The sequence below is a fragment of the Dermacentor albipictus genome, unplaced genomic scaffold (assembly GCF_038994185.2).
Source record: "Dermacentor albipictus isolate Rhodes 1998 colony unplaced genomic scaffold, USDA_Dalb.pri_finalv2 scaffold_11, whole genome shotgun sequence".
Lineage (NCBI taxonomy): Eukaryota > Metazoa > Arthropoda > Arachnida > Ixodida > Ixodidae > Dermacentor > Dermacentor albipictus.
In genome coordinates, this window is record NW_027225565.1 from 2,701,165 (window position 1) to 2,728,495 (window position 27,331).

At 44.9% G+C, this 27,331-nt stretch overlaps 1 protein-coding gene across 3 annotated transcripts in view; it reads right to left on the reverse strand.

The window, feature by feature from the left end:
• LOC139051338 (caspase-1-like) overlaps nucleotides 1-24,762 on the reverse strand; it is a 65,715-nt gene extending 40,953 nt beyond the window's left edge. For 2 of the 3 annotated variants that reach the window (XM_070528359.1, XM_070528361.1), the window contains exons 1-5: nucleotides 24,486-24,762; nucleotides 22,665-22,707; nucleotides 16,442-16,583; nucleotides 12,814-12,961; nucleotides 6,541-6,716 (exon numbers count right to left, since the gene is read on the reverse strand). In XM_070528359.1, the coding sequence (XP_070384460.1) occupies nucleotides 6,541-6,716; nucleotides 12,814-12,961; nucleotides 16,442-16,583; nucleotides 22,665-22,707; nucleotides 24,486-24,531 (555 nt within the window). In that variant the 5' untranslated portion in view covers nucleotides 24,532-24,762. The remainder of the gene's footprint in view (nucleotides 1-6,540; nucleotides 6,717-12,813; nucleotides 12,962-16,441; nucleotides 16,584-22,664; nucleotides 22,708-24,485) is intronic. The other variant, XM_070528360.1, reaches the window with a different exon arrangement.
• Between the last annotated feature and the right edge of the window lie 2,569 nt (nucleotides 24,763-27,331).

Genomic DNA, 27,331 nt, shown 5'->3' on the forward strand with positions numbered 1-27,331 from the left:
GCCATTTACCTGAACTGTCACTTTTCTTACGCAACATGCCTGTGCCAATATTGGTCCTGTCCAAGGCTGGTCTTCCAAGTTCCAGACCAATTGCCAGTTATGTCGGACACGGAAACCAAAGTATTCCGACATTTCCGAACAGAAGTGCCATGCTATATGAGGGCCGTGAAATACCACATTACGTTCTACCAGTTCAAGACCTTTGCAGCAGCGCTTTGGAAGTCACTGCTGTACAAGTGCGGCTGGGAAACTGAATCCTCAGCATGGCCTCCATATATGTGAGCTCTCGCCTGAAGGTCTCGATGGGAGAAATTATAGGAGACCTCTGCAGCTGCTGCCCAGCTCTGAGGATTATATATGGGGACTTTAACGTGCACCATACTCTCTCGGGCGACAAAGCGATTGACACACGTGGGAAGCAAATTGTTAGTGCTTTAGACACCAAGGGACACTGCGTAGCAAATGACAAACAGCCAACGTTTTTTCGACCACCGGCCTCTTACAGTGTCATTGACTTGACATTACACTCAGCAGACATCCTCGCATCATCGACGACGAGTAAAGATAGTATGGGCAGCAACCATTTTCCTGTCTTCATTAACATTGCTGGATATAGAACCAACGGCTGAAGATCCTGTCCTGTGACGCAATGGGATACGTACAGGGACGGCCTAAGCGAATCATCTGGCAACCTGTTCGTGGAAATGCTATGTAGCAAGAGATTAGCTACCGCTGAGCTGAAGCTACTTGACCACTTCCCCGCTCTGGATCTAAAGCTCAAAAATCTATGCGCTGCCCGTAGAAGAGCGGAACGGAGGCTGATGAGGACGAAGGGCGACCCACCAATTGGATTGAATAACTTTAATGAAAGGTCGTGCGAGCTACGGGACGCAAGGTCCCATAGAGCGGGCTACTCCCACGTTGAGACCGGGAGTGTAACTCCCTGGCCGCATCATGGGCTCGCTGGACGGCCCAGAGCTGCTCCGCCAGGTGTGTGCGGCGTAATGCTTCTTGTAGCCTGGCAGAGTCTTGATCCTTGTTTGCGTGGGTCCGACCACACGGCCAGAGCAAGTGATGTACGTCTAGTGTGCTATGGCAATTTTCGCAATATGATGTTTCGTATAGGTCAGTCATGTAGTGATGTCTGTTCTGCGTGGGGTACGTGTTTGTTTGAAGCATTCTGAATGTGAGGGCTTGAGGCCTGGTGAGCTCATTGTGAGGTGTGCTGCATATTCTGCGGTCTAGATAAAAGTGCTTTGTTATCTCGTTATACGTGGAGGGAGGGTCCCGATTCTTGCTGGGATGGTCACGACCAGAATAGATGGCGTCGCGGAGGGTTAGGTCTCGCGCGCTTCTGTGAGCCATCTCATTAAGATTGCGAGGGGCATCCTCGACATCTCCAAGGTGTGCCGGGAACCAGCAGATGGTGTGATGCTGCAGCGGTACGGATCTATTGATTATTTGTAGAGCTTGGCTTGCAATTGCTCCTTTCTGAAAGGCTTTGACGGCCGAGCGTGAATCGCTGTAGACGTGGGTGGTGGTCGGGTCTGTGAGCGCGAGTGCGATGGCAACCTGTTCTGTTATCTCGGACTTGTGGGTCTTGATCCACCAATGAAGACCAACAGGATTAACGCAGTGATTCGACGTTACACAAGGAAACTAAGAAGAGATCAATGGGCAACATTTTGTGCAAGCCTATTGGTCTTCATGCCAGTTCCAAGGATATGGTGGGTCGTTAATAACATTGCTGGAAATTTTCGACCAAACAAGCCATTTGAAGTCCTAGCATTGAAGTTAGGCAAGACGCTCACTTGTCTTGCGAATGCCTTTGCTGAAATATACTCTTCCGGCAGGTCAGCCGGCACAACCAACCCGCCTCAGCCGCTATCGTCGTCTCTAATGGATGATCCTTTCACACTCAGAGAGTTGGAACTAGCTATGAGCAGCCTCCGATGTCGCTGTGCGGTGGGACCGAACCTTATCTGTAATCAGATGCTGACTAACCTACCGGTTGAAAGACGACGTGATTTACAGTCGCCGACCGATTTTCCGGACTCCAAAAATTCGGACATGCCCGATTATTCGGTCAGCTTCGCGGCACCGCCATTCTCCCCATAGACCATAATGTATAAGAACTGCCGAAAGTTCGGACACCTTGCAACCTCTCGTCTGATTTTTCGGACACTCCTTGAGCCAACTCGGTCGAGAGCACCATGCACCGACTCTGACCGGTGCATGGTTCGACTTGCTGAACGCCATTTTTGTTTTGAACGGAGCTTCCTTGCTGCCCCACGAAGTGGCGCGACTGGAAATCCCCGCTCATCATCATCATTTTTGCCTAGTTCGATAGAGTGGCTCTGCAGCAGTTCCGGTTTCAGCTTAGTAAGCCACGTCAAGACAATCCAGCAGCTGATTTGTTTCTTCGCACACGACGCTGCGAGCAGGCCACGTTTTTTCGTTTGTATGACTGTTGTCGGCACGGTGGTGTTTGCTTTGTGTGCTGTGTCGAGGTTTCGGTGATCCAACGCGGCATACGGAAACATCTCGTCAAGTGTCTAATGGCGCCGACAGTGCCCACACAGAGTGCGCTGCGGAATGCCGGCAAGCGGGTGCCGGGAGGTTTAAGATTTGTCGCCTTCCGATGTGCTCCCTACCGACGTGGAAAATGTTCTGCCGAGACTTGCGCAGTGGTTGCATTGCGAATCGGGACACCGTCTCATTGACAGTTTCACAGGTGCCGACACTGCTGTACTGACATGCGCAGAACTCGACGACGGCAAGATCATTCGTCAGGTTTCTGCTGCACCGCCGGACGATGACCGAGTCGGAAGTTGACGCACCATGTGCTACGCTGCCGTCGCATGCGGAGCGTGTACAAGCAGTGACTGTGCTTTAGCCCCCTATAGTAACCGTACGATCCTCTCCGAGATTCAGGCTTATCTGATTGCGTGTAAACGGAACAGCGTTTTCCTTCAAGCCTACTGCCGAGCCCGAATAAGTGCGTGGAAATAAAGGATTTCATTTTTTTTTTCATAATCTGCTTTTTCGGACACCTGTTTATTCGGACATTTTCGCAGTCCCCGTGAGGTTCGAATAAACGGTCAGCGACTGTAATCGCATTTTTTAAGCAAGTGTGGGCCAGTGGGGATATCCAGTGGGGCCAGTGTGGATATCTTTATGGAAGGTAGCATGGTTGGTACCGGTTCTGAAGCCTGGAAAGACTCCTGCAGCTCTGGACTCATACAGACCGGTAACGCTGACCTCCTGTGCAGAAAAGCTAATGGAGAAGATGGCGTGCACAAGACTACAAGGGTCAAAAACTACCATCGTGCATGACTGGGTTTCGGCAGCGTCTTAGTGCTTAAGACAATGTGCTGGACCTGCTAAGCCACATAGAACATTACAGAGCGGATGGCCTGTCGACAGTTTTCATGGATGTTTCTAAGGCTTACGACTACGTGTCTCAAAGAGCCATCATCAGCCAGTTACAAGTTATAGATGTCACGGGTCATCTCTTGCACTTCATACATTCCTCAATGATCGTCGCATCAGAGTTCGTCTTGGCGACACTTTGAGCGATGAAATACGTGTATTTCGCGGCGTACCACAGGGGAGTGTTTTATCTCCCGTATTATTTAACATCGCCATGACTAGCCTCCCAAGAGTACTAGACCATCGAACACCAGTGAAGATATCTATATATGCTGATGATATCTGCATATGGGTCTCCGGCTACCAGCACCGCCGCCTCGCATGAATAGCCCAGGGAGAGTAAATGCCATTCAGGGCCACTTGGCAACAACTGAATTATCACTATCAGCAGACAAATCATCATTCGTACTATTTCCTGGAGTGAAAAGAAAATCTACACGCTTGACGCTGAATTTGGACGGATACCAGATTCGACAAGTCACCAACGTCCGATTTCTTGGCGTTACCTTAGACCACAGGCTACACTGGCGCCGTGGTATTGACGACCTTGTGGCGTCATCGTCACCCAGGCTACATGTGCTCAAGCGAGTCGTTGGCATACGTTGGGGCAACCACCCAACGTCGATGCTACGGCTACATACAGCGTTGGTTTGATACTACGGCTACATACAGCATTGGTTACCACTCGGATCCTGTATCAGCTGCCTCCGATGTCACCCTCAGGTAGCCAATACAAGCGCTCAGAAGCCATCCACAGAAAAGGTATACGATTTTGCCTTGGAGTCCCTCAGCCAGCATCAAACAAGAAAGTGCTCTACGAAGCTGAGTCACGCCCTCTGCGACTTCAGGCTTCCCAGGCTCTCATGATCCAGCTACTATGATTGAGCGAGTCTATGCCTGGCAAAGCCCTGTTATGATGTATAGGTAACAGGCCGCGCTCACATTTTTATGCAGCAATGAACACACTTCGCCTCTTAGGATAGCACTGCTCGAGACAGGGAAAGGATAGAACCACCCTGGACATTCGAGGACATCACATGCAACTTAAGTCTTAAGTACCACGATTGCAGTCAAAGAGCTGCATACCATCTGCAGAAGCCAAGTCACTAGTCCTGGAACATTTGAACACAACTTAACCGAATCACCTACAAGTATACAGAGATGGCTCTGTCAAAGCAGACGAAGACCGCTGCGCAGCTGCATTCTATATCCCCTCTCTAAGATATACATGGTCTGGCTGCCTGGACTGTATAGCCTCGTCCACATATGTGAAAGGCGTAGCAATAGCTTCTGCTCTGTGCAAACTAAAGACTTTGCCTCCGCAGAATGTGGTTGTCCTTACGGAGTCAAAGGCCGCATTACAACAACTCTACCGTGGTCTGCCATCCCTCAAGTTCCCATGCGAATCACTAGCCATCGTGAAAAAACTCAACAACAAAAGTTTTACAGTGAAGTTTCAGTGGATTCCCTCCCACATTGGTATTTCTGGAAATGAAAAAGCTGATGCGTTTGCATACACAGCGCTCTATCATCCTCCCAAAGTTAAGGCTCCAAAGAGTAATCATGAAAAAATCTGACATTCGAAATCACTTTGGGTCACTTTGGTTTCCACCGCATATGCCCTGCGTAACCAAGAGCTTTCACAGAGAGGAAGCCTCACTTCTATATCGAACAAGGACAGGATCTGCTAGTACACCGGCCTGGTCATTTAAGAAAAGGCAAATAATTTCTCCAAACTGTACGGCATGCAACGAGACAAGAGACATTGAGCACTTTTTGTGGTCCTGCCTGAAATTCCATGATGAAAGGGACGTTCTCCTGAAGAATCTGCAAAAAAAAGGACTTTCCGCATGCATGCCTGCACCACCTTATATTTCCCGAGGGATCAGTTATAGCCCGCAAAGAAACTTGACGTCTCCTTATCAAATTCTTAAGAGAGACTGGTTTGATGGACATATGGCAAAACTCTTCAGCGGTATTGTAAGAGACGCTAGGGCGGAGCAATTGCCGGCCTTGATCGCCAGGCTAAACCCGCCTGTTGCAACAATTCACTACCACCACCATCACCATAGGTGCGCGGTACGTGTCAGGTCGAAACAAAGTTAATTTCAGCACTACGAGTGCTAAGGAAGAGTTTGAAACGGATGCCTTAGATGTACGAGGCAGAAAGCCGCATCTGAAGCTTGTTCATTCCATATACTACAGTACAATTAGTAGAAAAAGGGACAAGTATATAATGCCGCCTCATTATCAGTAAGAATGCATGGACCATGAGATAAAGGTACGAGAAGTTCTGTGCAAGACAGAATTGCTTAAGAAACCATTTTTTACGAAAATCATACAATAATGGAATAGACTGTCTGACAGTGTCGTCAACGTCATGTCCAATCATGTATTTTTTGCCCGGTTGAAGTGACTCAACTTTCCAGTTTCTTTGACCTTTTTGTTGTAATGCCCACATATAACGTAATGTGTTTTGAAACTGCTGTAACTTTTGTTGAACTTTTCTTTTTTGCCTCAGATGTTGTGCAGTAAAAATATTTTATGAATGTCTCAAACTGTTTGTAAAGCCTCCCCCACTGTAAATAAATATTTACAGTTGTTTGCCTCCTCCTCTCATGAGAAAAAGCTTTTGTACATTTACCTGGGCCTGCTTACTATGAAATTAAAAAGAGAATCATAAAATGTGGCAGCTGCCACAAGCAGACAGGCTTTGCTCACGAGGCTAATGAACAAAAATGGTTCCTCCTTTTCTTTTGCCATAGTGACCTGGTTTAAGTGGAAGGCTTAGTTTCACTAGGCCACTTGTTTTTCTAATTATTATACTCATACTGCCTAAAAATGCAGCATTTCACACATCTGTAATCACTCCGATGTGACTTTACAGCTGGCAATATGCAGATAATATGCACACACATTATCTTAGAAAAAAATTATCTACCTTGTTCCACGTATATATTTTGTTATCCAAATAAAATGCAAGACGAACCACTTAGATACGGATTGCCACGAGCGGGACCTTCAAGTAAGCTCTGTTTAAATAAAAGAAATATTAACTGGAGCCAGATAAATGAATGATTACTTGTATGAAAGTTGAAAGCTGCTAACCTGAATGAAGAACAGCTTGGGCTTGCCGAGCAGACTGGGGCAAACGTCACCACGAAAAGGGTCCATTACGTTGTCTACAGGGAACTTTCCATCAGTCGCGTAAAGAACATCACGGTCACCATGTGTCAGGATGCAGCAGACAAAGCAGTCATCATCTGTGTAGTCTTGTTTGCCCACTGCAAAAAAGGTAAATAAAGTACTTACAGTTTACTTCTATCTGAGGAGTTGGGTTAACAAGAAGCTTTTAACTCTGACCCTCCCCATTCTAGTAAATGTTCATGGGCAACAGCTGAAATATTATGAATTTTAAATAAAATTTCTACTTCACTGGACAACTAAAAAAAAATGTTGCCGAATTATTGTTTGACAGTTCATTCTGACTAGTTTTATTAAGTGGACAGACAGTGTATGGGCTCACTATAAAAGCTAGGTCAATTGCAATTAAATTTAACTTCCACGAAATCAGATGGGGATGTGAAACTAGGGATGTGAAACTATTTAAAATATCGAATAAGTTAGGTTTCTGTGATGTATTCACTTGTATTTCAAATGTACAAATTTGCGTGGTGGTTATTCTTTATCTACATTATCTCAAACTAGGCTTTTTACAGTCCAAACTTTCATTGCAGTTGGGCTATAATGCAGCAGCACCTCACCTGTGTTGATAACACCAGAAGCAACTGCCGATTATATGTTCAAATGTTGCTTTTTTCTGTTTCACCCAAGTTCCAAATATGATCGCTAAAAACCTGGCTCTCCATCCATGTTACAGCTGCCCACAACAGCAAACCTCAAACAAGCAAAAGGCATTAAATCATACCAGCATCTGCCACACTGGCACCAGATGTCTCCACCTAATGGCTTATAACACTCTGTAATAGCTCACACTCTAGACAGCAAGGGCTTTAGAAGCTCACATTTATGGTCTATTTAAAGGCGCTCTCACAGTGAGGCAACACCTGAGCACCCCTCGAGTACTACTTCACTATCCTTACAGGAGAGCCCTCAACGCGAAGAGGAGTGTGGCAATGAGTGACCACGTAGACCGGTAAAGTATCGGGCTCTCGCAGGAGAGGAAGAACCGACACTCGATCGCTTAGCGTAGCATTCTTTTAAATAATCTCTTTCGGAACGCTAGCCCGTGCCGGAGCGTGCCAGCCGCTCGTGCCTCGTGTAGACGCGAGCGTCTACGTCATCTCTCGTGCGACGCCAATGCTGCTGCCGCTGCAGAGGGCTCCCCCCCTAGAGAGGAAGAAAGTTCGACAAACGATGGAAAGTCCACGTGACGCAGCGTGTCTTGGCGTTGGTCTTGGGTGTCACGTGCGCAGGGGGCGGCGAAGGATGCAGCAGGGTGGCGTCGCATATTGGTGGAGCTGATGGCGTGGGTGCTTCGATGTAGGCGGGTTTGAGACGTTCCAGGGCAATTGTGCCTGATCGGCCGTTGACATTCACAACAAACGTCGTTGAACGACGCTCTAGAACACAATATGGCCCGGAGTAGTGTGGCTGCAAAGGCTTCCACACGGCACAGTTACGCACGAAAACATGGGTAGCAAAGGTGAGTGCAAGAGAAACGTACGGGGACCTTGCTTCTTGTGAACGTGTAGGCACGGGGCGTATCTGGCTGAAAAAGGCTTGCAGTTCAGCAACGTATTCGGCAGGTGATGGCATAGGCGTTTTGGGGGTGGCAACAAAGAAATCGCACGGAAGTCGTAGGAGAGTGCCATAAACTAGCTCAGCACAGGAGCAACCTAGGTCACTCTTGAGTGCGGCTCTGATGCCAAGTAAAAGGAGGCAAATGCAGGACCCACTTCTCTGGCGATTCATGTGCCATAAGGGAGGCCTTGAGATGCCGGTGAAAATGTTCAACTAGTCCATTGGACTGCGGGTGGTAAGCACTTGTGCGAAAACGTGTCGTTCCAAGTAGTTTGAGTAGCTCGTTGAAGAGTGCCGAGTCAAACTGTCGACCGCGATCTGTGATTATTGTGGATGGGCAGCCGAACCTTGTGATCCACGTAGACATGAAAGCTGCTGCAACTGTGGGCGCTGAGATGTCAGATATAGGTGTAGCTTCTGGCCACCGTGTATAACAGTCGATGCATGTCAGTATGTAGCAGTAACCTTTCGAAGGTGGGAGAGGGCCGACGAGGTCCAGGTGTACGGTGTCAAAACGAGCATCCAGGGGAAGAAAAGACTTGGCAGGCGGAATGGGGTGACGCTGGATCTTCGAACGTTGACACGACAAACAGCAGCGAACCTAATCACAAACTTGCGCGTTTAGCCGAGGCCAAACAAAACTACTGGAAAGAAGCTTCTGTGTCGCACGTATGCCAGGATGCGACAGGTTGTGCACGGTTTCAAATAGACGTCTGCAAAGGGATGCCGGAATGTATGGTCTAGGTGTGTCGTTAGAAGTGTCGCAGACGACGGACGTACCATCTGGGGTCACAACGACATCTTCCAATTTCAGGGACGTTGACGAATTCCGGAGTGTACGAAGTTCATTGTCGTCATGCTGTTGACTGGCGAGTAAGTCGGGCTCGATGATGAAAGGTTCCGATGTCAACGTGGAAACGACATTGACACGACTCAGAACGTCGGCTGGAACGTTGTCGGTGACCTTGATGTGGCGGAACGTTGTTGTAAACTCGGAGATGTAGGAAAGGTGCCGAATCTTGCGGGGCGAGTAACAGGACGCCGAACGATTTGTTGCATGCACAAGGGGCTTGTGGTCCGTCAAGACAGTGAATGCACGGCCTTCGAGGAAATGGCGAAAATGTTTGATAGCCAGGTAAACAGCAAGTAATTCACGGCCGAACACGCTGTAGCGGGACTGCACAGGCTTCAGTTTCTTGGAGAAAAAAGCAAGTGGATGCCACCCATCGTCGATGAATTGCTGCAGAACAGCACTAACGGCGGTGTTTGAAGAATCGGTCATGATGGCAGTGTCTGGCTTTGGGTGTCTAAGCAGCGTGGCGTCGGCGAGGGCAGACTTGACTCTTGTGAAAGCGTCGGTGGCTTCTTCAGTCCACTGAAGCACTTGTTTGCGTTTGTTTACTTGGAGAGCGTCTAGCAGAGCCATAAGTCGTGCTCACTCGGGAATGAATCGGCGGTAGAAATTGACGAATCCGAGAAATTGGCGAAGCTTGGCGAGTGTGGTCGGTCGGAGAAGGTTTTCGATTACGCGAATCTTGGACGGCAGTGGTCGAATGCCGTTAGCGTCGACGATATGACCGAGGAACTCGAGTTCGGGTTGACCGAGTTCACTCTTGGCGGCGTTGATGACAATTCCTGTACTGGCAAGGCATGAAAACAACAACCGCATGTGGAGGAGATGTTCTTCTGCCAAAGAGCTTGCGACGAGAAGGTCGTCAGTGTATGCAAAAACGAAAGGCAAACCTCGGGTAACGGAATCGATGAAACGCTGAAAGGATTGGCCCGCGTTCTGTAAACCGAAAGGCATGCGGAGAAATTCGAAAAGACCGAAGGGTGTGGTGATGGCGGTCTTGGGAATGTCTTCTTCAACGACCGGTAGTTGATGGTAGGCGCAAACGAGATCGATCTTAGAAAAGATCTTCGCACCTTGCAACGCTACCTTTAAGTCCTGATTGTTCGGTGGACGGTAGCAATCAGGAAGTGTGACGTTATTTAGTGCCCGGTAATCGCCGCATGGGCGCCAGTCTCCCGTCTTCTTAGGCACCATGTGAAGTGGTGATGCCCAGTTACTGGAGGAAGGGCAGATGATGCCAAGTTGCAGCATGTGTTCGAACTCCGCGCGAGCGACCTTGAGTTTCTCCGGGGACAAACGCCGGGTTCAGAAATAGACCGGTGGGCCGGGGGTCACGATGTGATGGCACACGTCATGTTGCACCGGTTGCGTCCAGTCCGGCAGGCGCGTCAAAGTGGGAAATTCACGTAGGAGCGCGGCGACAGGTTCGTCCAACATGGCAGAAATAGGCGCTATGGGCGATGTGCCTGATGATGGGACGCAGGGAACGGATATCTGGGTCACGGAGTCGATGAGACGGCATCGTTGGATGTCCACAAGGAGTCCGTAGTTATACAAGAAGTCTGCTCCAATGACTGCATGATGGACATCTGCAACCAGGAAAATCCAGCGGAATGCTCGTCAAAGGCCACGGTTTAGCATGATGGAGCGTGACGAGAAAAGTGGAATCCTAGTGCCGTTGATGGCTTGCAAAAACGACACAGGTGTCGCTTTACTATCGGAGTGCTGAGTGGGGAGAGTGCCGACGTCAGCACCTGTGTCGACTAAGAATCGTCGTCCCGTACCTCTGTCCGTCACGTAGAAAAGGCACCTTGTGTGTTGGGCCGGACCACTCGTCGCCGTTAGAGGTCGGCCGGCCTGTTTCCCTGCCAAGAGCAGGGACGCCGACAGTGACAAGCGTCATTTCCAAAACGGCGATGGTAGTAGCAAACGCCAGGCGTTGTAGTTGAGGTTTCATTGCGGGTGCCCGTGCGTCTTGATCTACTGGAACTACGGCTGCATGGGCGACGAGATGTGTGGCGATGTTCCGCTCCACAGATGATGCATTCCAGGCGCTCACATAAGGAGTCGAGCGGAGACTGCCCTGCGGAAGAGCAAGCAAGGAAGAGTTTGCAGAGCGGTTGTATTGTCACCCGGAGACGGTGCCGTGGCTGTGGTGGTTGGGGTGGCTATTTCCATGACTTTCTCAGCCAAAGCGGCAAGTCCGGTACGGTCCATGGTAGAGGCTGTCGCCAGGACCATCTGCACGTTAGCCGGGAGTCGTTGCAAAAACAATTCGCGCAACAGCGTGTCGTCGATGGATCTCTCGTTGTTTCCGAGCAGCTGGCTCATTCGGCGAAGAAGTTGACTAGGGCGTCGGTCGCCGAGTTCTTCAGCGGACAGGAGCTGATGGATGCGAGAACGCTGTGAAGCTGCTGTGCGCTGTAGCAGTGCTGGCAGTGCTGCCTTGAGATCGTCATAGGCGGCAGACAATGGGGAGTTCAACAAATCTGCCACCTCGTCAATGGCGGCGGGCGAGAGCGCTGCGACGGCGTAATGGAACTTCGAGTCTTGAGAACGGATACCAGCGACTTGAAATTGCGCTTCGGCCTGAAGAAACCACGCCGAAGGATGCTGGTCCCAGTACTGTGGGAGGCAGACAGCGATAGCGGAACAGGAGGGCTCACCGCGTTCCTCAGAAGGGTTCTGGCCCTGAGCTCTCGTAGCGTTGGTCTGGTCCATGGTCGCCTCTACCACAAGAGCGTATGGCAGTATCACGTCTGCTGTCACCAAACTGTGGCGATGAGCGACCACGTAGACCGGTAAAGTATCGGGCTCTCACAGGAGAGGAAGAACCGACACTCGATCGCTTAGCGTAGCATTCTTTTAAATAATCTCCTTCGGAACGCTAGCCCGTGCCGGAGCGTGCCAGCCGCCAGTGCCTCGTGTAGACGCGAGCGTCTACGTCATCTCTCGTGTGACGCCGATGCTGCTGCCGCTACAGGAGCATGCCGTCCCAAGCCATCATGCTCTTCACGCTGCTCCCCCACTCACACAGACCAAACGGTGTGGGGATGGAGGAATGTCAGTAGTGGCAGATGCTTTTGTGGCCTATACTCTCGACACCGAGCGAACACACAGGCGCAGGTACGCTGTGGTGAGTGAGGTGAAAACAGAAGCACTTCATCGCTGAGCTTTGAGAGGTCAGCAACTGTTTTGCGGCACTGAAAAACACCGTGAAGCGAACAAGACCACCAAGCATGCGCAAAAGCAGTGGTTATTTCAAGCGCAGTAATAAGTGGCTAAACTAGCTGGCAAGATCCCCGCCATCTCCCCCACCAAGATAGGACGTTTTGTACTGGCACAGCTCAACGTCCCCCGTCTCCTGGCGATGCCTACATCGTTTGACCCTGAACAGGCCTGACATTGTCATCGTGTGCTATGCGCTCCCTGGGATTTCTCTCCCATATGAGTACTGCTTTATCAACTGCAGCACCACATGTACAAGCAGAATCAGAGTGTGTTAACAAGTGATCAAACATGTTACACCTGCATGAAAAAATTCCCCTCTGTCCCTCAACAACTTACTATGCAAGAATTTACTGTCAGTCTTGTGCGATACTTTTCAACCATGTGTAAGTTTATCAAAAGACAAAATGATTCGTGTAAAATGTCCCAGGCATCTAAAATCATGAACACAGAAATTCACTATGCTTTCTTTCATTTTGATAGCCATGTAGCCACTTGTTCAATACAATAAAATCCAGGTCAGCAAGAAGGCTTACGTCGGTCCAATTCGTCCAGCATTTCCTTGCGTGTCATGTTGGGGTTGATGACTGCCTCGAAACCCAACTCACGGAAGCGATAGTAGAGATTCTCGGCATCCAAGTCTGTCCCCCTCCGTTCACTCAGCTTTGTATGGGGTTCAAAATACTGCAAAGCACAGCAGACCACAAATGCATACGAGGACTTAAAAAAGACTATCTGATGAACCACAATGCATCAAGAACAACAGCATCATGCATGCAAGCAGTGTTTTCTCTCTCGGAAGAGAGCAAACACGATGCAAGGTTTTGCATGATAGGCCGGGGGCCATGATATCATGCACTGTCCGCAAAAAGGTACCAAATAAATACTAAATGTATAGGTACTAGTAAATGGCTGTTTGTTTAATGAAGAATAAATAGCTAATAAATAAACACAAAGAATAGGTACCAATAAACAGGTGCCTTAAGGGGTCCCTAAAACGGTCAGGATAAATTTTGCAGACGTGTAGGGTATAGCTACAATAAAATATTCACGCCACAATTTTGGTGAAGCGTCATCTGATATTAAAAAAGCTACAATTACAAGTTACCCTCTTCCTAGCCATGGTTTTTCTCCTCAACTCATTCGCCGAGCAATCGTGACTAAGTTCCGCCTTCACTGGCTTTGCGCCATGATGTGACATCGTGTTGTCTACTTCCAGTCTTGGAGCCAGCATGTGAAGCCTCTCCAACCTCTTCGCTAGCCGCCTGGCCGTCAATCCTCTGTGAGAGCTATCCAAGCAGCGCGCATTGCGAACGTTATGTCCCAGCACCGAGCGTGCCCAGTATCCCAATAAACGAAGGTGGGTGTTTCGACAGATGGGCAGAAGCGTAGACTAAAGCTCTTCCATACTATACTACCACTGCGATGAAGGGGCTTTAGCGTAAACATGAGCGGCCTGCACGATGCAGCCACCTCGTGGTGCAGAGCTTAACCAGCCAAACACAGAGCTAATATTACTGTAGCCAAGTCAAAAAGCTGTTTTACTACTCCTCAGTGCGCAAAGCATTATGAAAAAAAAAGAAAGGCTTTGGGGATGATGGAAAGAAAGAAAATAAATTTTGTTTATTCAGCTGGAGCCGTTTAATCCTTACGGTAAACGAGTGACAAATACCACCAAATGGAATTTTCTCACTTTTAATGTTTTTGATGTACTATTTGTAGAAAGCTACTCAACAGATTATAGTGAAATGTTTACCACTTCCATACAGCACATTTTATTGCTAACAATCAGAACCCAAAATACTATTATGACACTGTTTATATTATATTCGTGAAAAAATTTAAATCCTGAAGCTCTTTTCAATAATAATAATAGATAACAAGTGTTATTATTTTCTTTTGTGTGGTGCTAGAACAAACCAATTTATTTAACATTCTATTTGAGATAGTAATATACAAAATATACCTGCCAATTTAAATGGTTATGCTGTCAATAGCCTGAGAAGAAATATACTGAAATCCAAAACTTTAAAGGGCATCCCTCATTCAGCACACAAACTTTCTGATTGATGTATCCAGTAGTTCTTTCTAGAGAATGGTTAAACCAAGGTGTATCCTATTTAGCCTACCATCATCTTTTAAGCAAGTCGCTGTCAATGTTTCTTTTAGAACATTTCTAAGTTAAACATTACTAATGACACAAACTCTCAAGTCTGCAGTTGTTTTCCACAAGTAAGCTGTTACAAGGCTCTCTGATCTGGGCTTACAACAAATGCCAATATAACAGTATTTTAAAAAAAGAAGAAAAGAAAAGATGTCACCAGCTGCTGGTGTACACAGAGCGAATCATTTTTGCTCTTGTTTTCCATGATATGGTCTTGCATGTTGGCGTCAACGGAATGAACAACGCAGTTGCTATCTGATGCCTTTGGAATGAAGCTGTTGAATAACATAGTTCCTATCAGCTGCCTTTGGAATGAAGCTAGTGTATACAACAGCTGCTATCTGATGCCTTTGGAATGCCGCTGTTGTATAACGCTGTAGCAATCAGCTTTTGGTGCCCACCTGCAACTGCAGCCACAGGCAATGTCCAGCTCTGGAATAAAGTTCTTACTAGGGGCTAGTTATTATTCATAGCGTTGCTAAAGCAGCGCACTTGAAAAATGTAGACACAGACAAAATCTCTTTACTTTTTTTCAAGTGTGCTGTTTTAATGAAATCTTGTTGACGTGGACTGACTAGCAATTATTAAATGCTGTGGCCTGTATGTATACTCTCTACAACTACCACATCAGCTTGGCTTGTAGAAGACACGCTCAACCGTGCTTCAATTCATGCACAAGCATGTGGCGACATATCTTTTTTCACACTCTGTAGGTTTCACATAAAGCCCACAAAAGAGAGAGTGCACAAGAGGACTTGCTGAAAATAAATTCATGCCTTTCTAAACATGTTAGGCATTCTCAAATTTTGGGCCCTTACGTAAATGTAATTTGCCTAATTATGCAGGCGACAAAAAAAGATCAGCCAACAAGTTCAGGTTAATTGCCCACAACAAACTGGTTAACCAGGAAGCATATTTAGCGCCAGCAAACAAGGACGTAAGGGAGACAACACACAATGCGCATTGTGTTGTCGTCTCCCTTACGTCCTTGTTTGCTGGTGCTAAATATGCTTTCAATTTACCAACACGCCGAACAAATGGCAATGGTTAACCAGTCTTATTCATTTACAATTCCCCCCTCCCCTTAACTTATTTCTTTCTTCTTTAGGTTGCATTAAAGACTTTTCATTCAATTGATGGGTTTTATGCTCTGAAGCTGCACAGTGGGCTATGAGGGATGCTGTATAGTGGAGATCCCCGAATTACTTTTGACCATCTCTAGCTCTTACAATGCACACATTAAGAATGGTGAATGACCGTTTTCACATTCTGCTCCCATCAGAATGCAGCTGCCAGAGCTAGGAATCAAACAAAACCTCCTCCTCAGCAGCTCAACACCATAACCACTGAACCACCATGGCTGATGATGTGGTTCTCAGGCTATGCAAAACACTCATATGCAGGGCACTAATGCACAACCTACAAATTACTGGCAACTCAACATGAGCTGGAAAGTTTGTTACTTAAAGCAAGCGAGTAGATGCGCGATATTAATGCTGTTGTGAAATTTGATTCGTTCAAGGTACAGGAAGAACTCAGTGACACAGATCGTTAGACCTGTAGTCTGGACCTTTCAGAAACACGTTGAAGAAAATACTAGATAAAGATGCTTTTTCAAATACTTCAAGGCCAAATAAAAGTTGACAAGGATAAATACCTACAAGATCTAAGTAAAATCTATCTGTAAGCCAACCATAGTTATGTTATTCTGTTATACAGAGTGACAGATTTCGCTGCTCATATTTTTTGGCCGCAAATGAAATGTGGAATGACCCAATAAACAATGTTGTTGCAGTGAACAATGTCGGTGGACATGCTGCTGTCATGCATTTACATTAATGTTTGACGTCATATTGACGTGCCATGGCCTTTGTGGTTTTGATGGGTATTATTTAGTTCTTTAAACTTTGTCTTTCCCTTCCTGTTATGACCCCTAGTCAAGGGTTACAGTACTGTTAAATAAGATTTAGAACATGGAGGGCCACCCAACGCACACTCACCCTGTTGTTGAAGATGACACACTTGCCCCGGTTGGGGTGGGCCATGTTGTACTCCTCAGCCTCGAGTGATGTAGGCAGCACAGGGTACTTGGAGGCCGTCCGCCCGGTGAACATTCTGGGTAAACAGCAGCCCGAAGACAGACTGCCAACACCGCCATTGCAACACCCAGGGAAGGACAGCACAGGGGAATGTCACGACACAGAAGCAGCACACAAAGCACCACCACTACCAACACATCCAACAAGGAGTGGCACAAAAAACAGAACCATGCAGAGAGAGTGCTTCAACAGTGCCACAAGAACACAAAGAGAGGAAGACACAAGGAAAACAACACAGAAAAGAATGTCTGCAGTGGTCAAGGGACACTAAAGTGTTCAGGTCGGTTTAGAGCGGCAAAAGTATTCTTTTAAAACCCAATTTTGATTCATTCAATGGCAAAGGTTGGTTTAAGGGGGAGAAAATGAAAGCCAAAGTTCCTTTTTTTTTTTTTCGCACCGAAGTCTCGCCGCTGATAAGTCAGCATTACCCCAGAAGTTTCAGAGTATTTTTTCTCGTTTGGGCTGTTTTGGCACATGCAAGTTCTCAAAGCTTGACTGGTGAAGGATAACCCTTTGGTTCCTTCAGAATGCAAACTAGTCCTTCTCCAATAAACAATTAGCCAGACCCAAGCGCCAGCTGTCAAAGTTTACAACGTCAAGGCAAGCTAGTGCAGGAGCTACAGGGCAATGTTGCCACCCAGTTTTTGTTTTTTCTGGCTTACCAAGCCTTCTATCATGCTAAGAGTGGCTCATTTGCCATTGCCAAAGCTTAATTCAGTAATATAGCTTAACTTATTGTTATTAACTGCGCAAAAAGGACTCAATCATAACCCAATACAAAATAACAAGTGTTTTCAACTCCGGGATAGCTGGTGTTTACATTCAGCTTTAAACTTCACAATCTTATCAACTGTTTCTTACCCTATGCATCTCTATGGATGTCCATTTTCAACTTTTCTTTTTGTTCTTACTAACAGTAACTCTCCTTTCAACCATAGAGTTTCAGACGTCCCCTTATACTTGTCAAGCTGCTGTTTCAGGACATTTCCAAATTTTAATATGAATTGAACAGCTTTTGGTAAGTAATATAAAGACTTTTGATACGTGAAAATTTCAAACATTCACTTACGACCAAGTATATTATACCATACTAAAATTAGTAGAGCACATAAGGTGCGAAGAGCAAGGCAAGATATCAGCAGTCTGCTAGCTACTTCAACTCGTCACTGTAGCAACCCATCAACATTAATACTTAGCTGATTCCACACTGAAACCTCTGTTCCAAGTAAAGCAATTTATTTGTACTACAGAAGAATTTGTCAAAATGCAAGAGAGGCAGTTACTGAGGAAACATACAAAGCAGGTGGCATATTTTTTTCAAATTACTTGCAGTAGACGATAGGATGGCTTGTCTTTAAGCTGCAGGCAGATTTATTGCCAAAATTTACGTGAATAGAAGGCTTGTTGCTATAGGGAATGTTACGTGTCCACTGATTAACAAATATTTGGCACTGTGACACTTGCTTCTCTTTCTGTGCAACGTTTCCAAGAGTGACTAGCAAAACTCTACACTGTGACACTACTGGCCCAGTCACAATGGAATGCACAGGTCTAGGCAATCATTAAACTTAAGGCCATAATGGTCGTACAGAAGCTAATGCAGAAGCACATGACCTAAAGGGCAATATCATATGCATTCACATTGCTTCTCATAGAAAGGCTTTGAACGCATATTCTTCTGACATTAAAAGGGTCAACTGGAACTGAGCATGCCACATAATGTGTGGAGAACATACATGGTGGGCAAACACAGCAATGAGTGCGTGACCAAGGAGAGTGAAACACTGTTGAGGGCAGCAGAGAATCAGCTGGACAGATGAGGCCAGGAAATTTATGGGTGCGAGGAAGGGCACAGAGTGGTGAAAGACAGAAGTTAGGGAGGGGCTGCTATTTCACAGTAAACTCTGGTTGATAACAATCACCTTTTGTAATCTCTGGAATCACTACAAGAGCCCACAGTGACACAGAGTAGAGCAAACATTTCGGTCACTTGGCATGTATTCACCATGGTAAAAAGTGCAAAAACGAGGATAAAGGATGCTCATTTATTTTTCCTCCTCCATAACCCCTGTTGTCTGCACACAGTTTTCCATAATGAATGTGTCAGCCTTGGCCATACAGGCAACCCACAAGAACAACCGTCTTGAGGGCCCAATGTTTTTCCACTTGCGTCACTTACTCCTGCACAATGACTCTACACATATACATTTGAGTGCCACATTCCTGAACGAATTACAGATGAAAATACAGAAAGGCCAACAGACATTGAAACAAAACAAGGCACCAGGAAAGTTTAGAACCTGAAACTGCTAGTGGAAGGTCAAGATTTGTAAATTCCAGACAGTTGCCTAAACTGAAAAAAAAAAAAAAATACCAGGAAAGACAATGCACCTCCAGAAAGGAACCACACAACTGCTGCATGTCAGGTAGAGCCTGTATCAGTGGCTGTACGCCACTGGTACAGCATGAGCCGTACCAGTGGCTGTCGTATCCTCTATTTTTACATTCACTTAAAATAAGTAACTTACCTTTTAGTGTTAGCCATACAGCACTGCTCCCGACCACATTGTCAAATGAAGGAACACTTCAGCTACTACATGGAACATCATGCAAGCCATTGCCTGTATTTTACAATGCCCACCAAGTGATGCTGACATTAAGGAGTCAGGAAGTTGCCACTTTCCCAGAAATAGATCACTGTTTATGGGATATCAATGAGTAACAAAAGCACAAACTTGTGGGTTAATTCGTACTGCATAACTTGAGGCAAAGCACAAAAAAAGCACATAGGACAACATGCTTTTTTTTCGTTCCTTTCTGTTGTCGTACATGCTTTTTTGTGCTTTACCTCAAGTTACGAGTAACAAAAGTTTAGGATTTGTTACCACTGTTTGCATAGTTGCACGTGAAGTTAGAGGCACAGGAGCATGACATTAGAAGTCTGTATTCTAGCAATGGCAGGTATAAAGTGTCTAGGAATGTGGCACTGCCACTATGGACCACTGGCTGCCATGCATTTTGGCAACACTGGGCAGGCATTGTAACTATACTACAGGCTAGCATACAAGCTAAGAGCAGCTTAGTGGTTAAAGGGACAGTGTTACTACCAAGTAAGAGATTATAACATTATGATGCTTTAAAAACGGACAGCTAATGATTCAGATGAGTAAAGATGTTTAAGGAGCACTGACATGAAATTTTCGACTTGCCACTTTTTCTGCATTAAATGAAAATAAAAACCTCTAAACCATCATAAAAAGGCACTGGCAAGCACCACAGCACCCTAAATAATTTATACTACAATTTTTATGCAAATTAGTACTGGTACCCAGGAGGCAGATGCATCACGTTAACATATATTGGCTTGCTCCATTCCTGCAATAGCTGTGGCTGCCACACTTGAAAAAATCCATAAGGTACACCAGCGGCGCTCATGTTTGATCATACCTCGCCTTACACAACATCAGCAAATTTCCCTCCATGTCATCACATCCTAATGAAGTCAACACCAGGGTCAGCATTTCAAGACCAACTTTGGCTTTAAATTAAAACAGCTTGTAAGTGTTCCCCAAACTTAATACTTGCTAGGTGTTATCCTTTGATGGCATACAAATGGCACTAAATAATACAAAGTACGAATACGAAGACATCACGACAGTGTCTTCCTATTTGTCCTTCATGTTCTCTGGTGCCATTTGTGAGCCATAACAAATTAACTATCGCAACAATATGTTTTGATCCTTTTATGTGCAATAATTGTTTCTACAACTCTGAAAATGTGTTAGTTATGGGTTAAATAAGTAATATACTAATAAAGAGAATAAAGCAGTGTGGTCAACCATCAGTGAAACTAAAGGGAGGTAAGGTTACTGCAACATTTCAAATGAAATAGGTGGTTAATATTATACTTCCTGTAGACTGCAACAGGTGCTGCAAGTATTGATTTTTGAAACTGAATTAAATACAAAGTTATTATACAAATACAACCATCTATCTCAAGCTGAATTGAAAGCTTCTTGCATATTATTTGCTCTTTAGGTAATGTCCAAACAGCAATCTTACATCTGATTCTTGAGTATGATGACTTATAATTAGCTTTTTTTTTCCTTTTCTTTTCTTTCACTGCTAAAACATCAGGTGTATCCCATGCACGGTAGGCTTTTAAATGACAAGAGCAAATGTCATTTCACTGATACAGCATGGTTAATGGCATGCAAGTGTGGCAAACAGTGGAAGGAAAGCCCCAAGTTGATCTTTATTTTTCAATAATAAGATCATATGCACCAGTAAACATGTCATTCTAAATGAAAACAAACATGTCATCAATTTACAAAAATACTCAGTCTATAAAGAATCACAAGTGGTTGTTCTTCCTATTACCTACAAGTTAATGCACAAGGCTACAGGCATATTTCACACTTACCAGCACAGGCCATGGCATTGAGAGTGACTGCGGAAACTAACAGGAAACTCTGAATTTTGAGTAAAATTCAAAATAAATTCCTATTCCTGAGATACTTGGAACTTTATCAAAATAGTCTAAATGAATTTGTACGTAATAAAACAAGAAGTTCATCTCTGAAAAAAAAAAACTGTGATCCACGTGGTGGATTTCAGCAAAACAAAAAATTAGTCTTTCACCCGCTATATAATATGCAGGTGTTGCAAGGTGTTGTCAAGCTACAATGCATCGATCTCATGCCACCAACCCCAGTGTATGAGACTGCACAAATGGGGACATGCTAATGAGTGTATGCACTCCAAAATCTTATGTGTCAGGCAACACTAGACTTCATCATTCTTCAAATGTGGCAATGCACTGAAGATGTTCCCTCAGAGCAGCTGTTCACCTTCATTCCACTTGCTGCTCAACTTGAAAAGTTCTGCCATACACTGTCACTAGCTGAAAGGAACAACTTTCAGCCTTCACATATTAGAATAATAATCACAGTATATTTTATAACTACTGGGAAAGTCAAATAGCACCACCTCATTGTCTCTAAAAGTGAATCAAAGATCTCAATATTTGTACTGATATTCTAAGAATTCTACATTTCCACCACCCTGAATTAGAGCAATTTTTTTTTATTATTAAATGCACATTTTTCCCACCGAATTGAAGTGTAAACACCATATAAAAATATCAAGAAATCGTAAGCATTGGATAGTCACCAATTTGTCACTCCTGACCAAGATAAGATTCAAAATAAATTCCTATTCCTGAGAGACTTAGAACTTTATCAAAATTGTCTAAATGAATTTGTGCGTAATAAAACAAGAAGTTCATCTCTTAAAAAAAAAAACATGTGATCCACGTGGTGGATTTCAGCAAAACAAAAAATTAGTCTTTCACCTGCTATATAATATGCAGGTGTTTTGATCCTTTTATGTGCAATAATTGTTTCTACAACTCTGAAAATGTGTTAGTTATGCGTTAAATAAGTAATATACTAATAAAGAGAATAAGGCAGTGTGGTCAACCATCAGTGAAACTAAAGGGAGGTAAGGCTACTGCAACACTTCAAATGAAATAGGTGGTTAATATTATACTTCGTGTAGACTAAGCAGGTGCTGCAAGTATTGATTTTCTGAATTTATTTTGAATCTTATCTTGGTCAGGAGTGACAAATTGGTGACTATCTAATGCTTATGATTTCTTGATATTTTTATATCGTGTTGACACTTAAATTTGGTGGGAAAAAATTTGCATTTAATAATTTAAAAAATTGCTCTAATTCAGGGTGGTGGAAATGTAGAACTCTTAGAATATCAGTACAAATATTGAGATCTTTGATTCACTTTTAGAGACAAAGAGGTGGTGCTATTCGACTTTCCAAGTAGTTATAAAATATACTGTGATTATTATTCTAATATGTGAAGGCTGGAAGTTGTTCCTTTCAGCTAGGATAACATTGTTTAGTGGGTGACTAAACAATGTTATCCTCAATTTCTCACTCATTTGCCCGGCTACCACTGACATCAGCTGAAACCAGCTTCACATGTGGCGTTTAATAGGAGGATGAATGACTCTTAATTCTCTTAGCCTGCTTTTTTTTTTTTTTGAAATGGGGAAATTTTATGGACATAACTTCACGAGAAGGAAAGTTTTTTAATTATCACTTACCCCCCAAAAAGGCTTCTTGCATCAGTCTCACTGTTGCTATTAGCTGCGAAAGAAAAAGATGCAGAAAGGGCAAAATTGTGTGTATGTGTGTTCGTAAAACAGTGTGAGCACAAAATTTAACCCCTCCGGCATGCCCTGCAAAAGCAGATTAAACGTTTGCATGACACTTTATATCAGTCACCACATCTGCAAGGAACCTTGCAGCAGACAGAGTGAATGCAACTAGTACATCTCAACCAAGCTTTCCTTTTTTTTTTACGTGCCTGACAGACTTTGTTTCAAGACAGATGTTTCAATTATCAATCAAACAAACTTGCTACACTCACATAAAGGCTTGCAACTTCTTACACTAAAGAACAGTTTAGTTACACACAAAATATGTTACCTTCATTGCTCAGCTTGAAGCCCAATAAAGAGATCACACACTACCTACCATAGTTGGTTACCAGCGCAAGTGGTGTACAGTCAGCCACAAAAGTATGCAGGATCTGCAATGCACAAAGAGGCGACGCAATGCAGATCCCGCAATCTTTTGCAGCTGACTGTACAGCAAGCCATATGAAACTTCTTATGTTTGCGACATGCAACTAAACGAGTCAGATGCAGATGTGAGTGTGATAAGACAGACTATACAAAGATATTAGCTGCAAGACAGGTGATAGACACAAGCAGGAAATGGATGTCTGTATGGTGCTGGATGAAAACTGAGCATACAGCAGTGTACTTACCAACTAGTAAAAAGTTTCAGGTGCTACTAACAGATAGTGCCAACCGCCACTACAAAGAATGCTGCATGTTCAGTAATTAACGCACAACACTCTTCCGCATTAATTTGCTTAAACGAGTTTTCAAATGTGTGACCTTTAACACAGCACACACAGAGTCAAAATGCGATGTTCGTACTTGCACTCATATGACATGTCAAAAAGAAGCCGTCATGCGAACTATAACATTGCTTTGAAAAGAGCATCAAATGCAAAAAAACATCACAATCCCACATGCTCTTACACGACCACCAAGGAAGAGTCAGAAGGTGCAGTTTTCTGCCAGCGAATTAATAGAGAAACAAGTTGTGTAATCGAAACAGAAAATAAAAAATAAAATGTGGCAAAGTGCTTTTTTTTTCTGCCGTTTCACAGTGCTAACAAGTGTGTGGTACTGTCGTCTCTTAATTAAATTATGGGGTTTTACATGCCAAAACCACTTTCTGATTATGAGGCACGCCGTAGTGGAGGACTCCGGAAATTTCGACCACCTGAGGTTCTTTAACGTGCACCTAAATCTAAGTAGACGGGTGTTTTCGCATTTTGCCCCATCGATATGCCGCCGCCGCCGTGGCAAGGATTCGATACCGCGACCTCGTGCTCAGCAGCCTAACACCATAGCCACTGAGCAACCACGGCGGGTTGTCGTCTCTTGGAATGTAATAAAAGTTCTTTTTATTTATTTTTTTGTAGCTACTTCGATCCTCTCACTCGCAATTCAACACATTATCAATGCGGTCTCGGCTAAATGGCCCAATCCCTGATGCCAGTACTCTCAGGAAATCCGTTATTGCGCCACTCTGCAATGTGATTGCGCTACGCTTACAAAAAAAAAACCTGCACCACTACAGCCTACGCCACAATGCCGGCTTCAACGATGGCGCAAAATAGAGACGTTCACGCGAAGCAGTCGGTACCGATTCAACAGCTAGCATCAGCTACATCTAATTACACGCAAGGCACGCGCACATACATAGGACTGAAAACGGGGCAAAGCAGTAACCTAACAAAACACAAAGAAGGTCTTGATCGCCTGCAGGGTACCTGTCATACGTACCATTTTTGTCGTTCACCTGAAAACTATCTCCGCTCTTGTTGGACATAGTGTGCAGCCGTGAAGCCACTTGTTACGCACAGAGTTCTCAAAAGTTACCGCCACGCTAACTCCACGAACGCAATTGCTGTCTCACAAAGAGTCTTGCACTGCCTGAAACTTCAAAACACACCTCTTTACGCTGATGAGACTTACAACCGCTGATAGCCGTCGCTGCTCATTTGGCGCGATCAACTAAAAGCTCCGCGTGATTACACCAAATTAGAGAAGAGGAACTGCACCTTCCACAATGTAACGAAAATAAGAGTAGCGGTGGCGTTGTGAACTAAAGTATGCGACCGCGAGATGGTGCTAAAAAAATCAAAACTTCTTTTATTATCAATGCAATTCATATTATCATACATTATGGTGGGGTTTTCAGAGTTTTGCTGCTCCTTTCGGAGCGGTGTTAATTCCTGTGTACGATACTCTAAAATGACTACCGATACCGTTATTATATCGCCAGTTGACCGAGAGATCTTAACTGGCAAAAAAAAAAAAAAAACAAGTCAGACAAGTAAGCTTGCATTTTTTATTGTCAATCGTGAATGAAGCAGTACATGCCCACAATTTTCGTACAAGTCAGGTGGAGCTAATGCTGTCAGTTACTGAGTTTACAACATATAGAAACACAGATAGTAATCTATTTAACGGAATTGAAAGCTGCAATCTAGCGAAGTTTTCTCATCGCGTTTGGCGTCCCGCTAAAGCACGGACAACGATATTGTGCTCGCCTGCACTCGTACTTGTGTTGCATACAGTGCTGCTTGCATGACGTGTTCCATACTATGTGTATGTTGTCTGCCATCGATGATTTCAGCTAGATTAAAAAAAATAAACACAAGAAGTGCTCAGCAAACATCTATAGATATACTGTCAGTAAGATAAGCTCGCGCTGCAATGTCGCATTGCTTTCTTAACACATCGGCGATAGGCGCGAAGTCTAGAGGGGAAAAAAACGTTATGCTATATTTTAGATCACACATTGTGTGTTCTTATTTCTACTGCACATTCACTGTTCAGCTGCAGCAGCATTTTGACACAAGTGGAGTACTCATAGGAAGGCGAGGAACGTTATGGGGACAGTGCTTACAAGGACCATTGCCAATATTGTGTGCAAACAAGGACACATAAGGTCTATTCGATCCAGCCAAGTTTCTCTACACCTTCTGCACCTATTCGCGGTGCACTGCACCTAGACCCTCGATCCCCCGAGGTGCCCCTAGCAAAAATTCTAATAGAAGTTTGTATTAGTCTAATACAGTTTTGTATTAGTTGTATAAGTTTTGTATTAGACCAATATAAATTTCTATTAGTTGTACTGATTGACCTATAAGACCAATAGAGCCTATGTATTAGGCGTATTAGTATTATACAAACAGTGTTGCATGTCTGCTCGTTTCGTTATTAGACTGATACGTCCTATTGACTTTATACAGATTATTGCTGGTCTGTTATGCAACATGCATTGTTGAATTCTGTTGCCCCTTTTTGCTGCTTGTTTAATGCGAGGGTGAAAGTTTATAAAAAATTAAGTCTGTATTGCGGACCATTAGCAGAGAGGTCTCTGATTATTCGCTGAATAATTAAGAATTTTGCTGTACAAAATGTGCAGCACACAGCATTCGCACGTTTGTATTAGTTTCATCGCACTAAGCTTATTCCTCAGCGATATACACGAAAGCGATCGACGCGCGCCTACATGGTCTTGCAATTTTTGTTTCATTGGCGACGTCTCATAACTAGGCCTCTGTTGAGCCTCGTCGCGATGAGTCGTGAGGAAACAGCTATGTTTACAGCACAGCATATACTTCGCCACGAAAAAAAAAAAGCACAACGAACAACCAGCCGTGACCTGCAAGGCAGAGTCGCGATGCCCGGTGGGTTTGCGAACGATGGCGACGATGGTGCAATCGCGGTATGGTGTCTAGACACCCTAATCGCGGCAACCATAGCTGTTTGCCACTGAAGTTTCGTTAGTCCCGTATCTTCTGTTGAAGTGCGCATAAAGCAGTGTTAAACTTGTAACCTAAATTGATAACTTAATACCACATATAAAAGGCCGTAATATTTATTGACATCAATGAGCAGTATCGCAGAGAAGGGAACACGGCAGGCGGGAAGATCGCAAAGGTACGGCCGTAGTCAGCCGTAGTTGCGCATAGCACGTGTGCATTGGCGGCTGCCATGTTGCAGTGTACTGTAGCCATGGGCAGGTTGCAAGTGCATAGGCGGCGCCCTGGCTTTCCGACCCCTAGCGCCATCTGACGAATAGTTGCGCGAATGTGGTAGGATAACTCACGGCGTCAGCAGCCCGCGCTGCGTGTTTGGCGTCCTGCCAAACGGTAGCGATGGCGCTAAACAGCGTGCCGATATTAATTTTAACCGGGTTTCGGGAATTACAAGATCTTCATAGCTTTTTTCGTGAAAAGAATTTAGAGAAAGGAAGTCGTCTATTTGAAGTGGGGCACGTCTACGACGTGAGGGAAGTGTTGAACTCGCACTAATCGGAAGTGACTGCTAGGTTTATTCCGCAAACGAAAAATAATGCACCAGCGAGATGCGTGAAGCTCAGCGTAAGTTACTTCGTTATCTACGGTGTGGACGCATGAAATTATAGGCGACATTGATTCTTGAAGATTGGCGACAGCAGACAAATCCTAGCGGGGAGCTGCGATTGCCGTGCTGGCATCGCAGCGAAGTGCAAGGACGCCGCGGTAGTTTCCCTGTACATACAGGACGGCAAATACGAATCCAAAACATTTCATCCAGGAACGTGGAGCGTACGAGCGACTCGTAAGACCTACCAG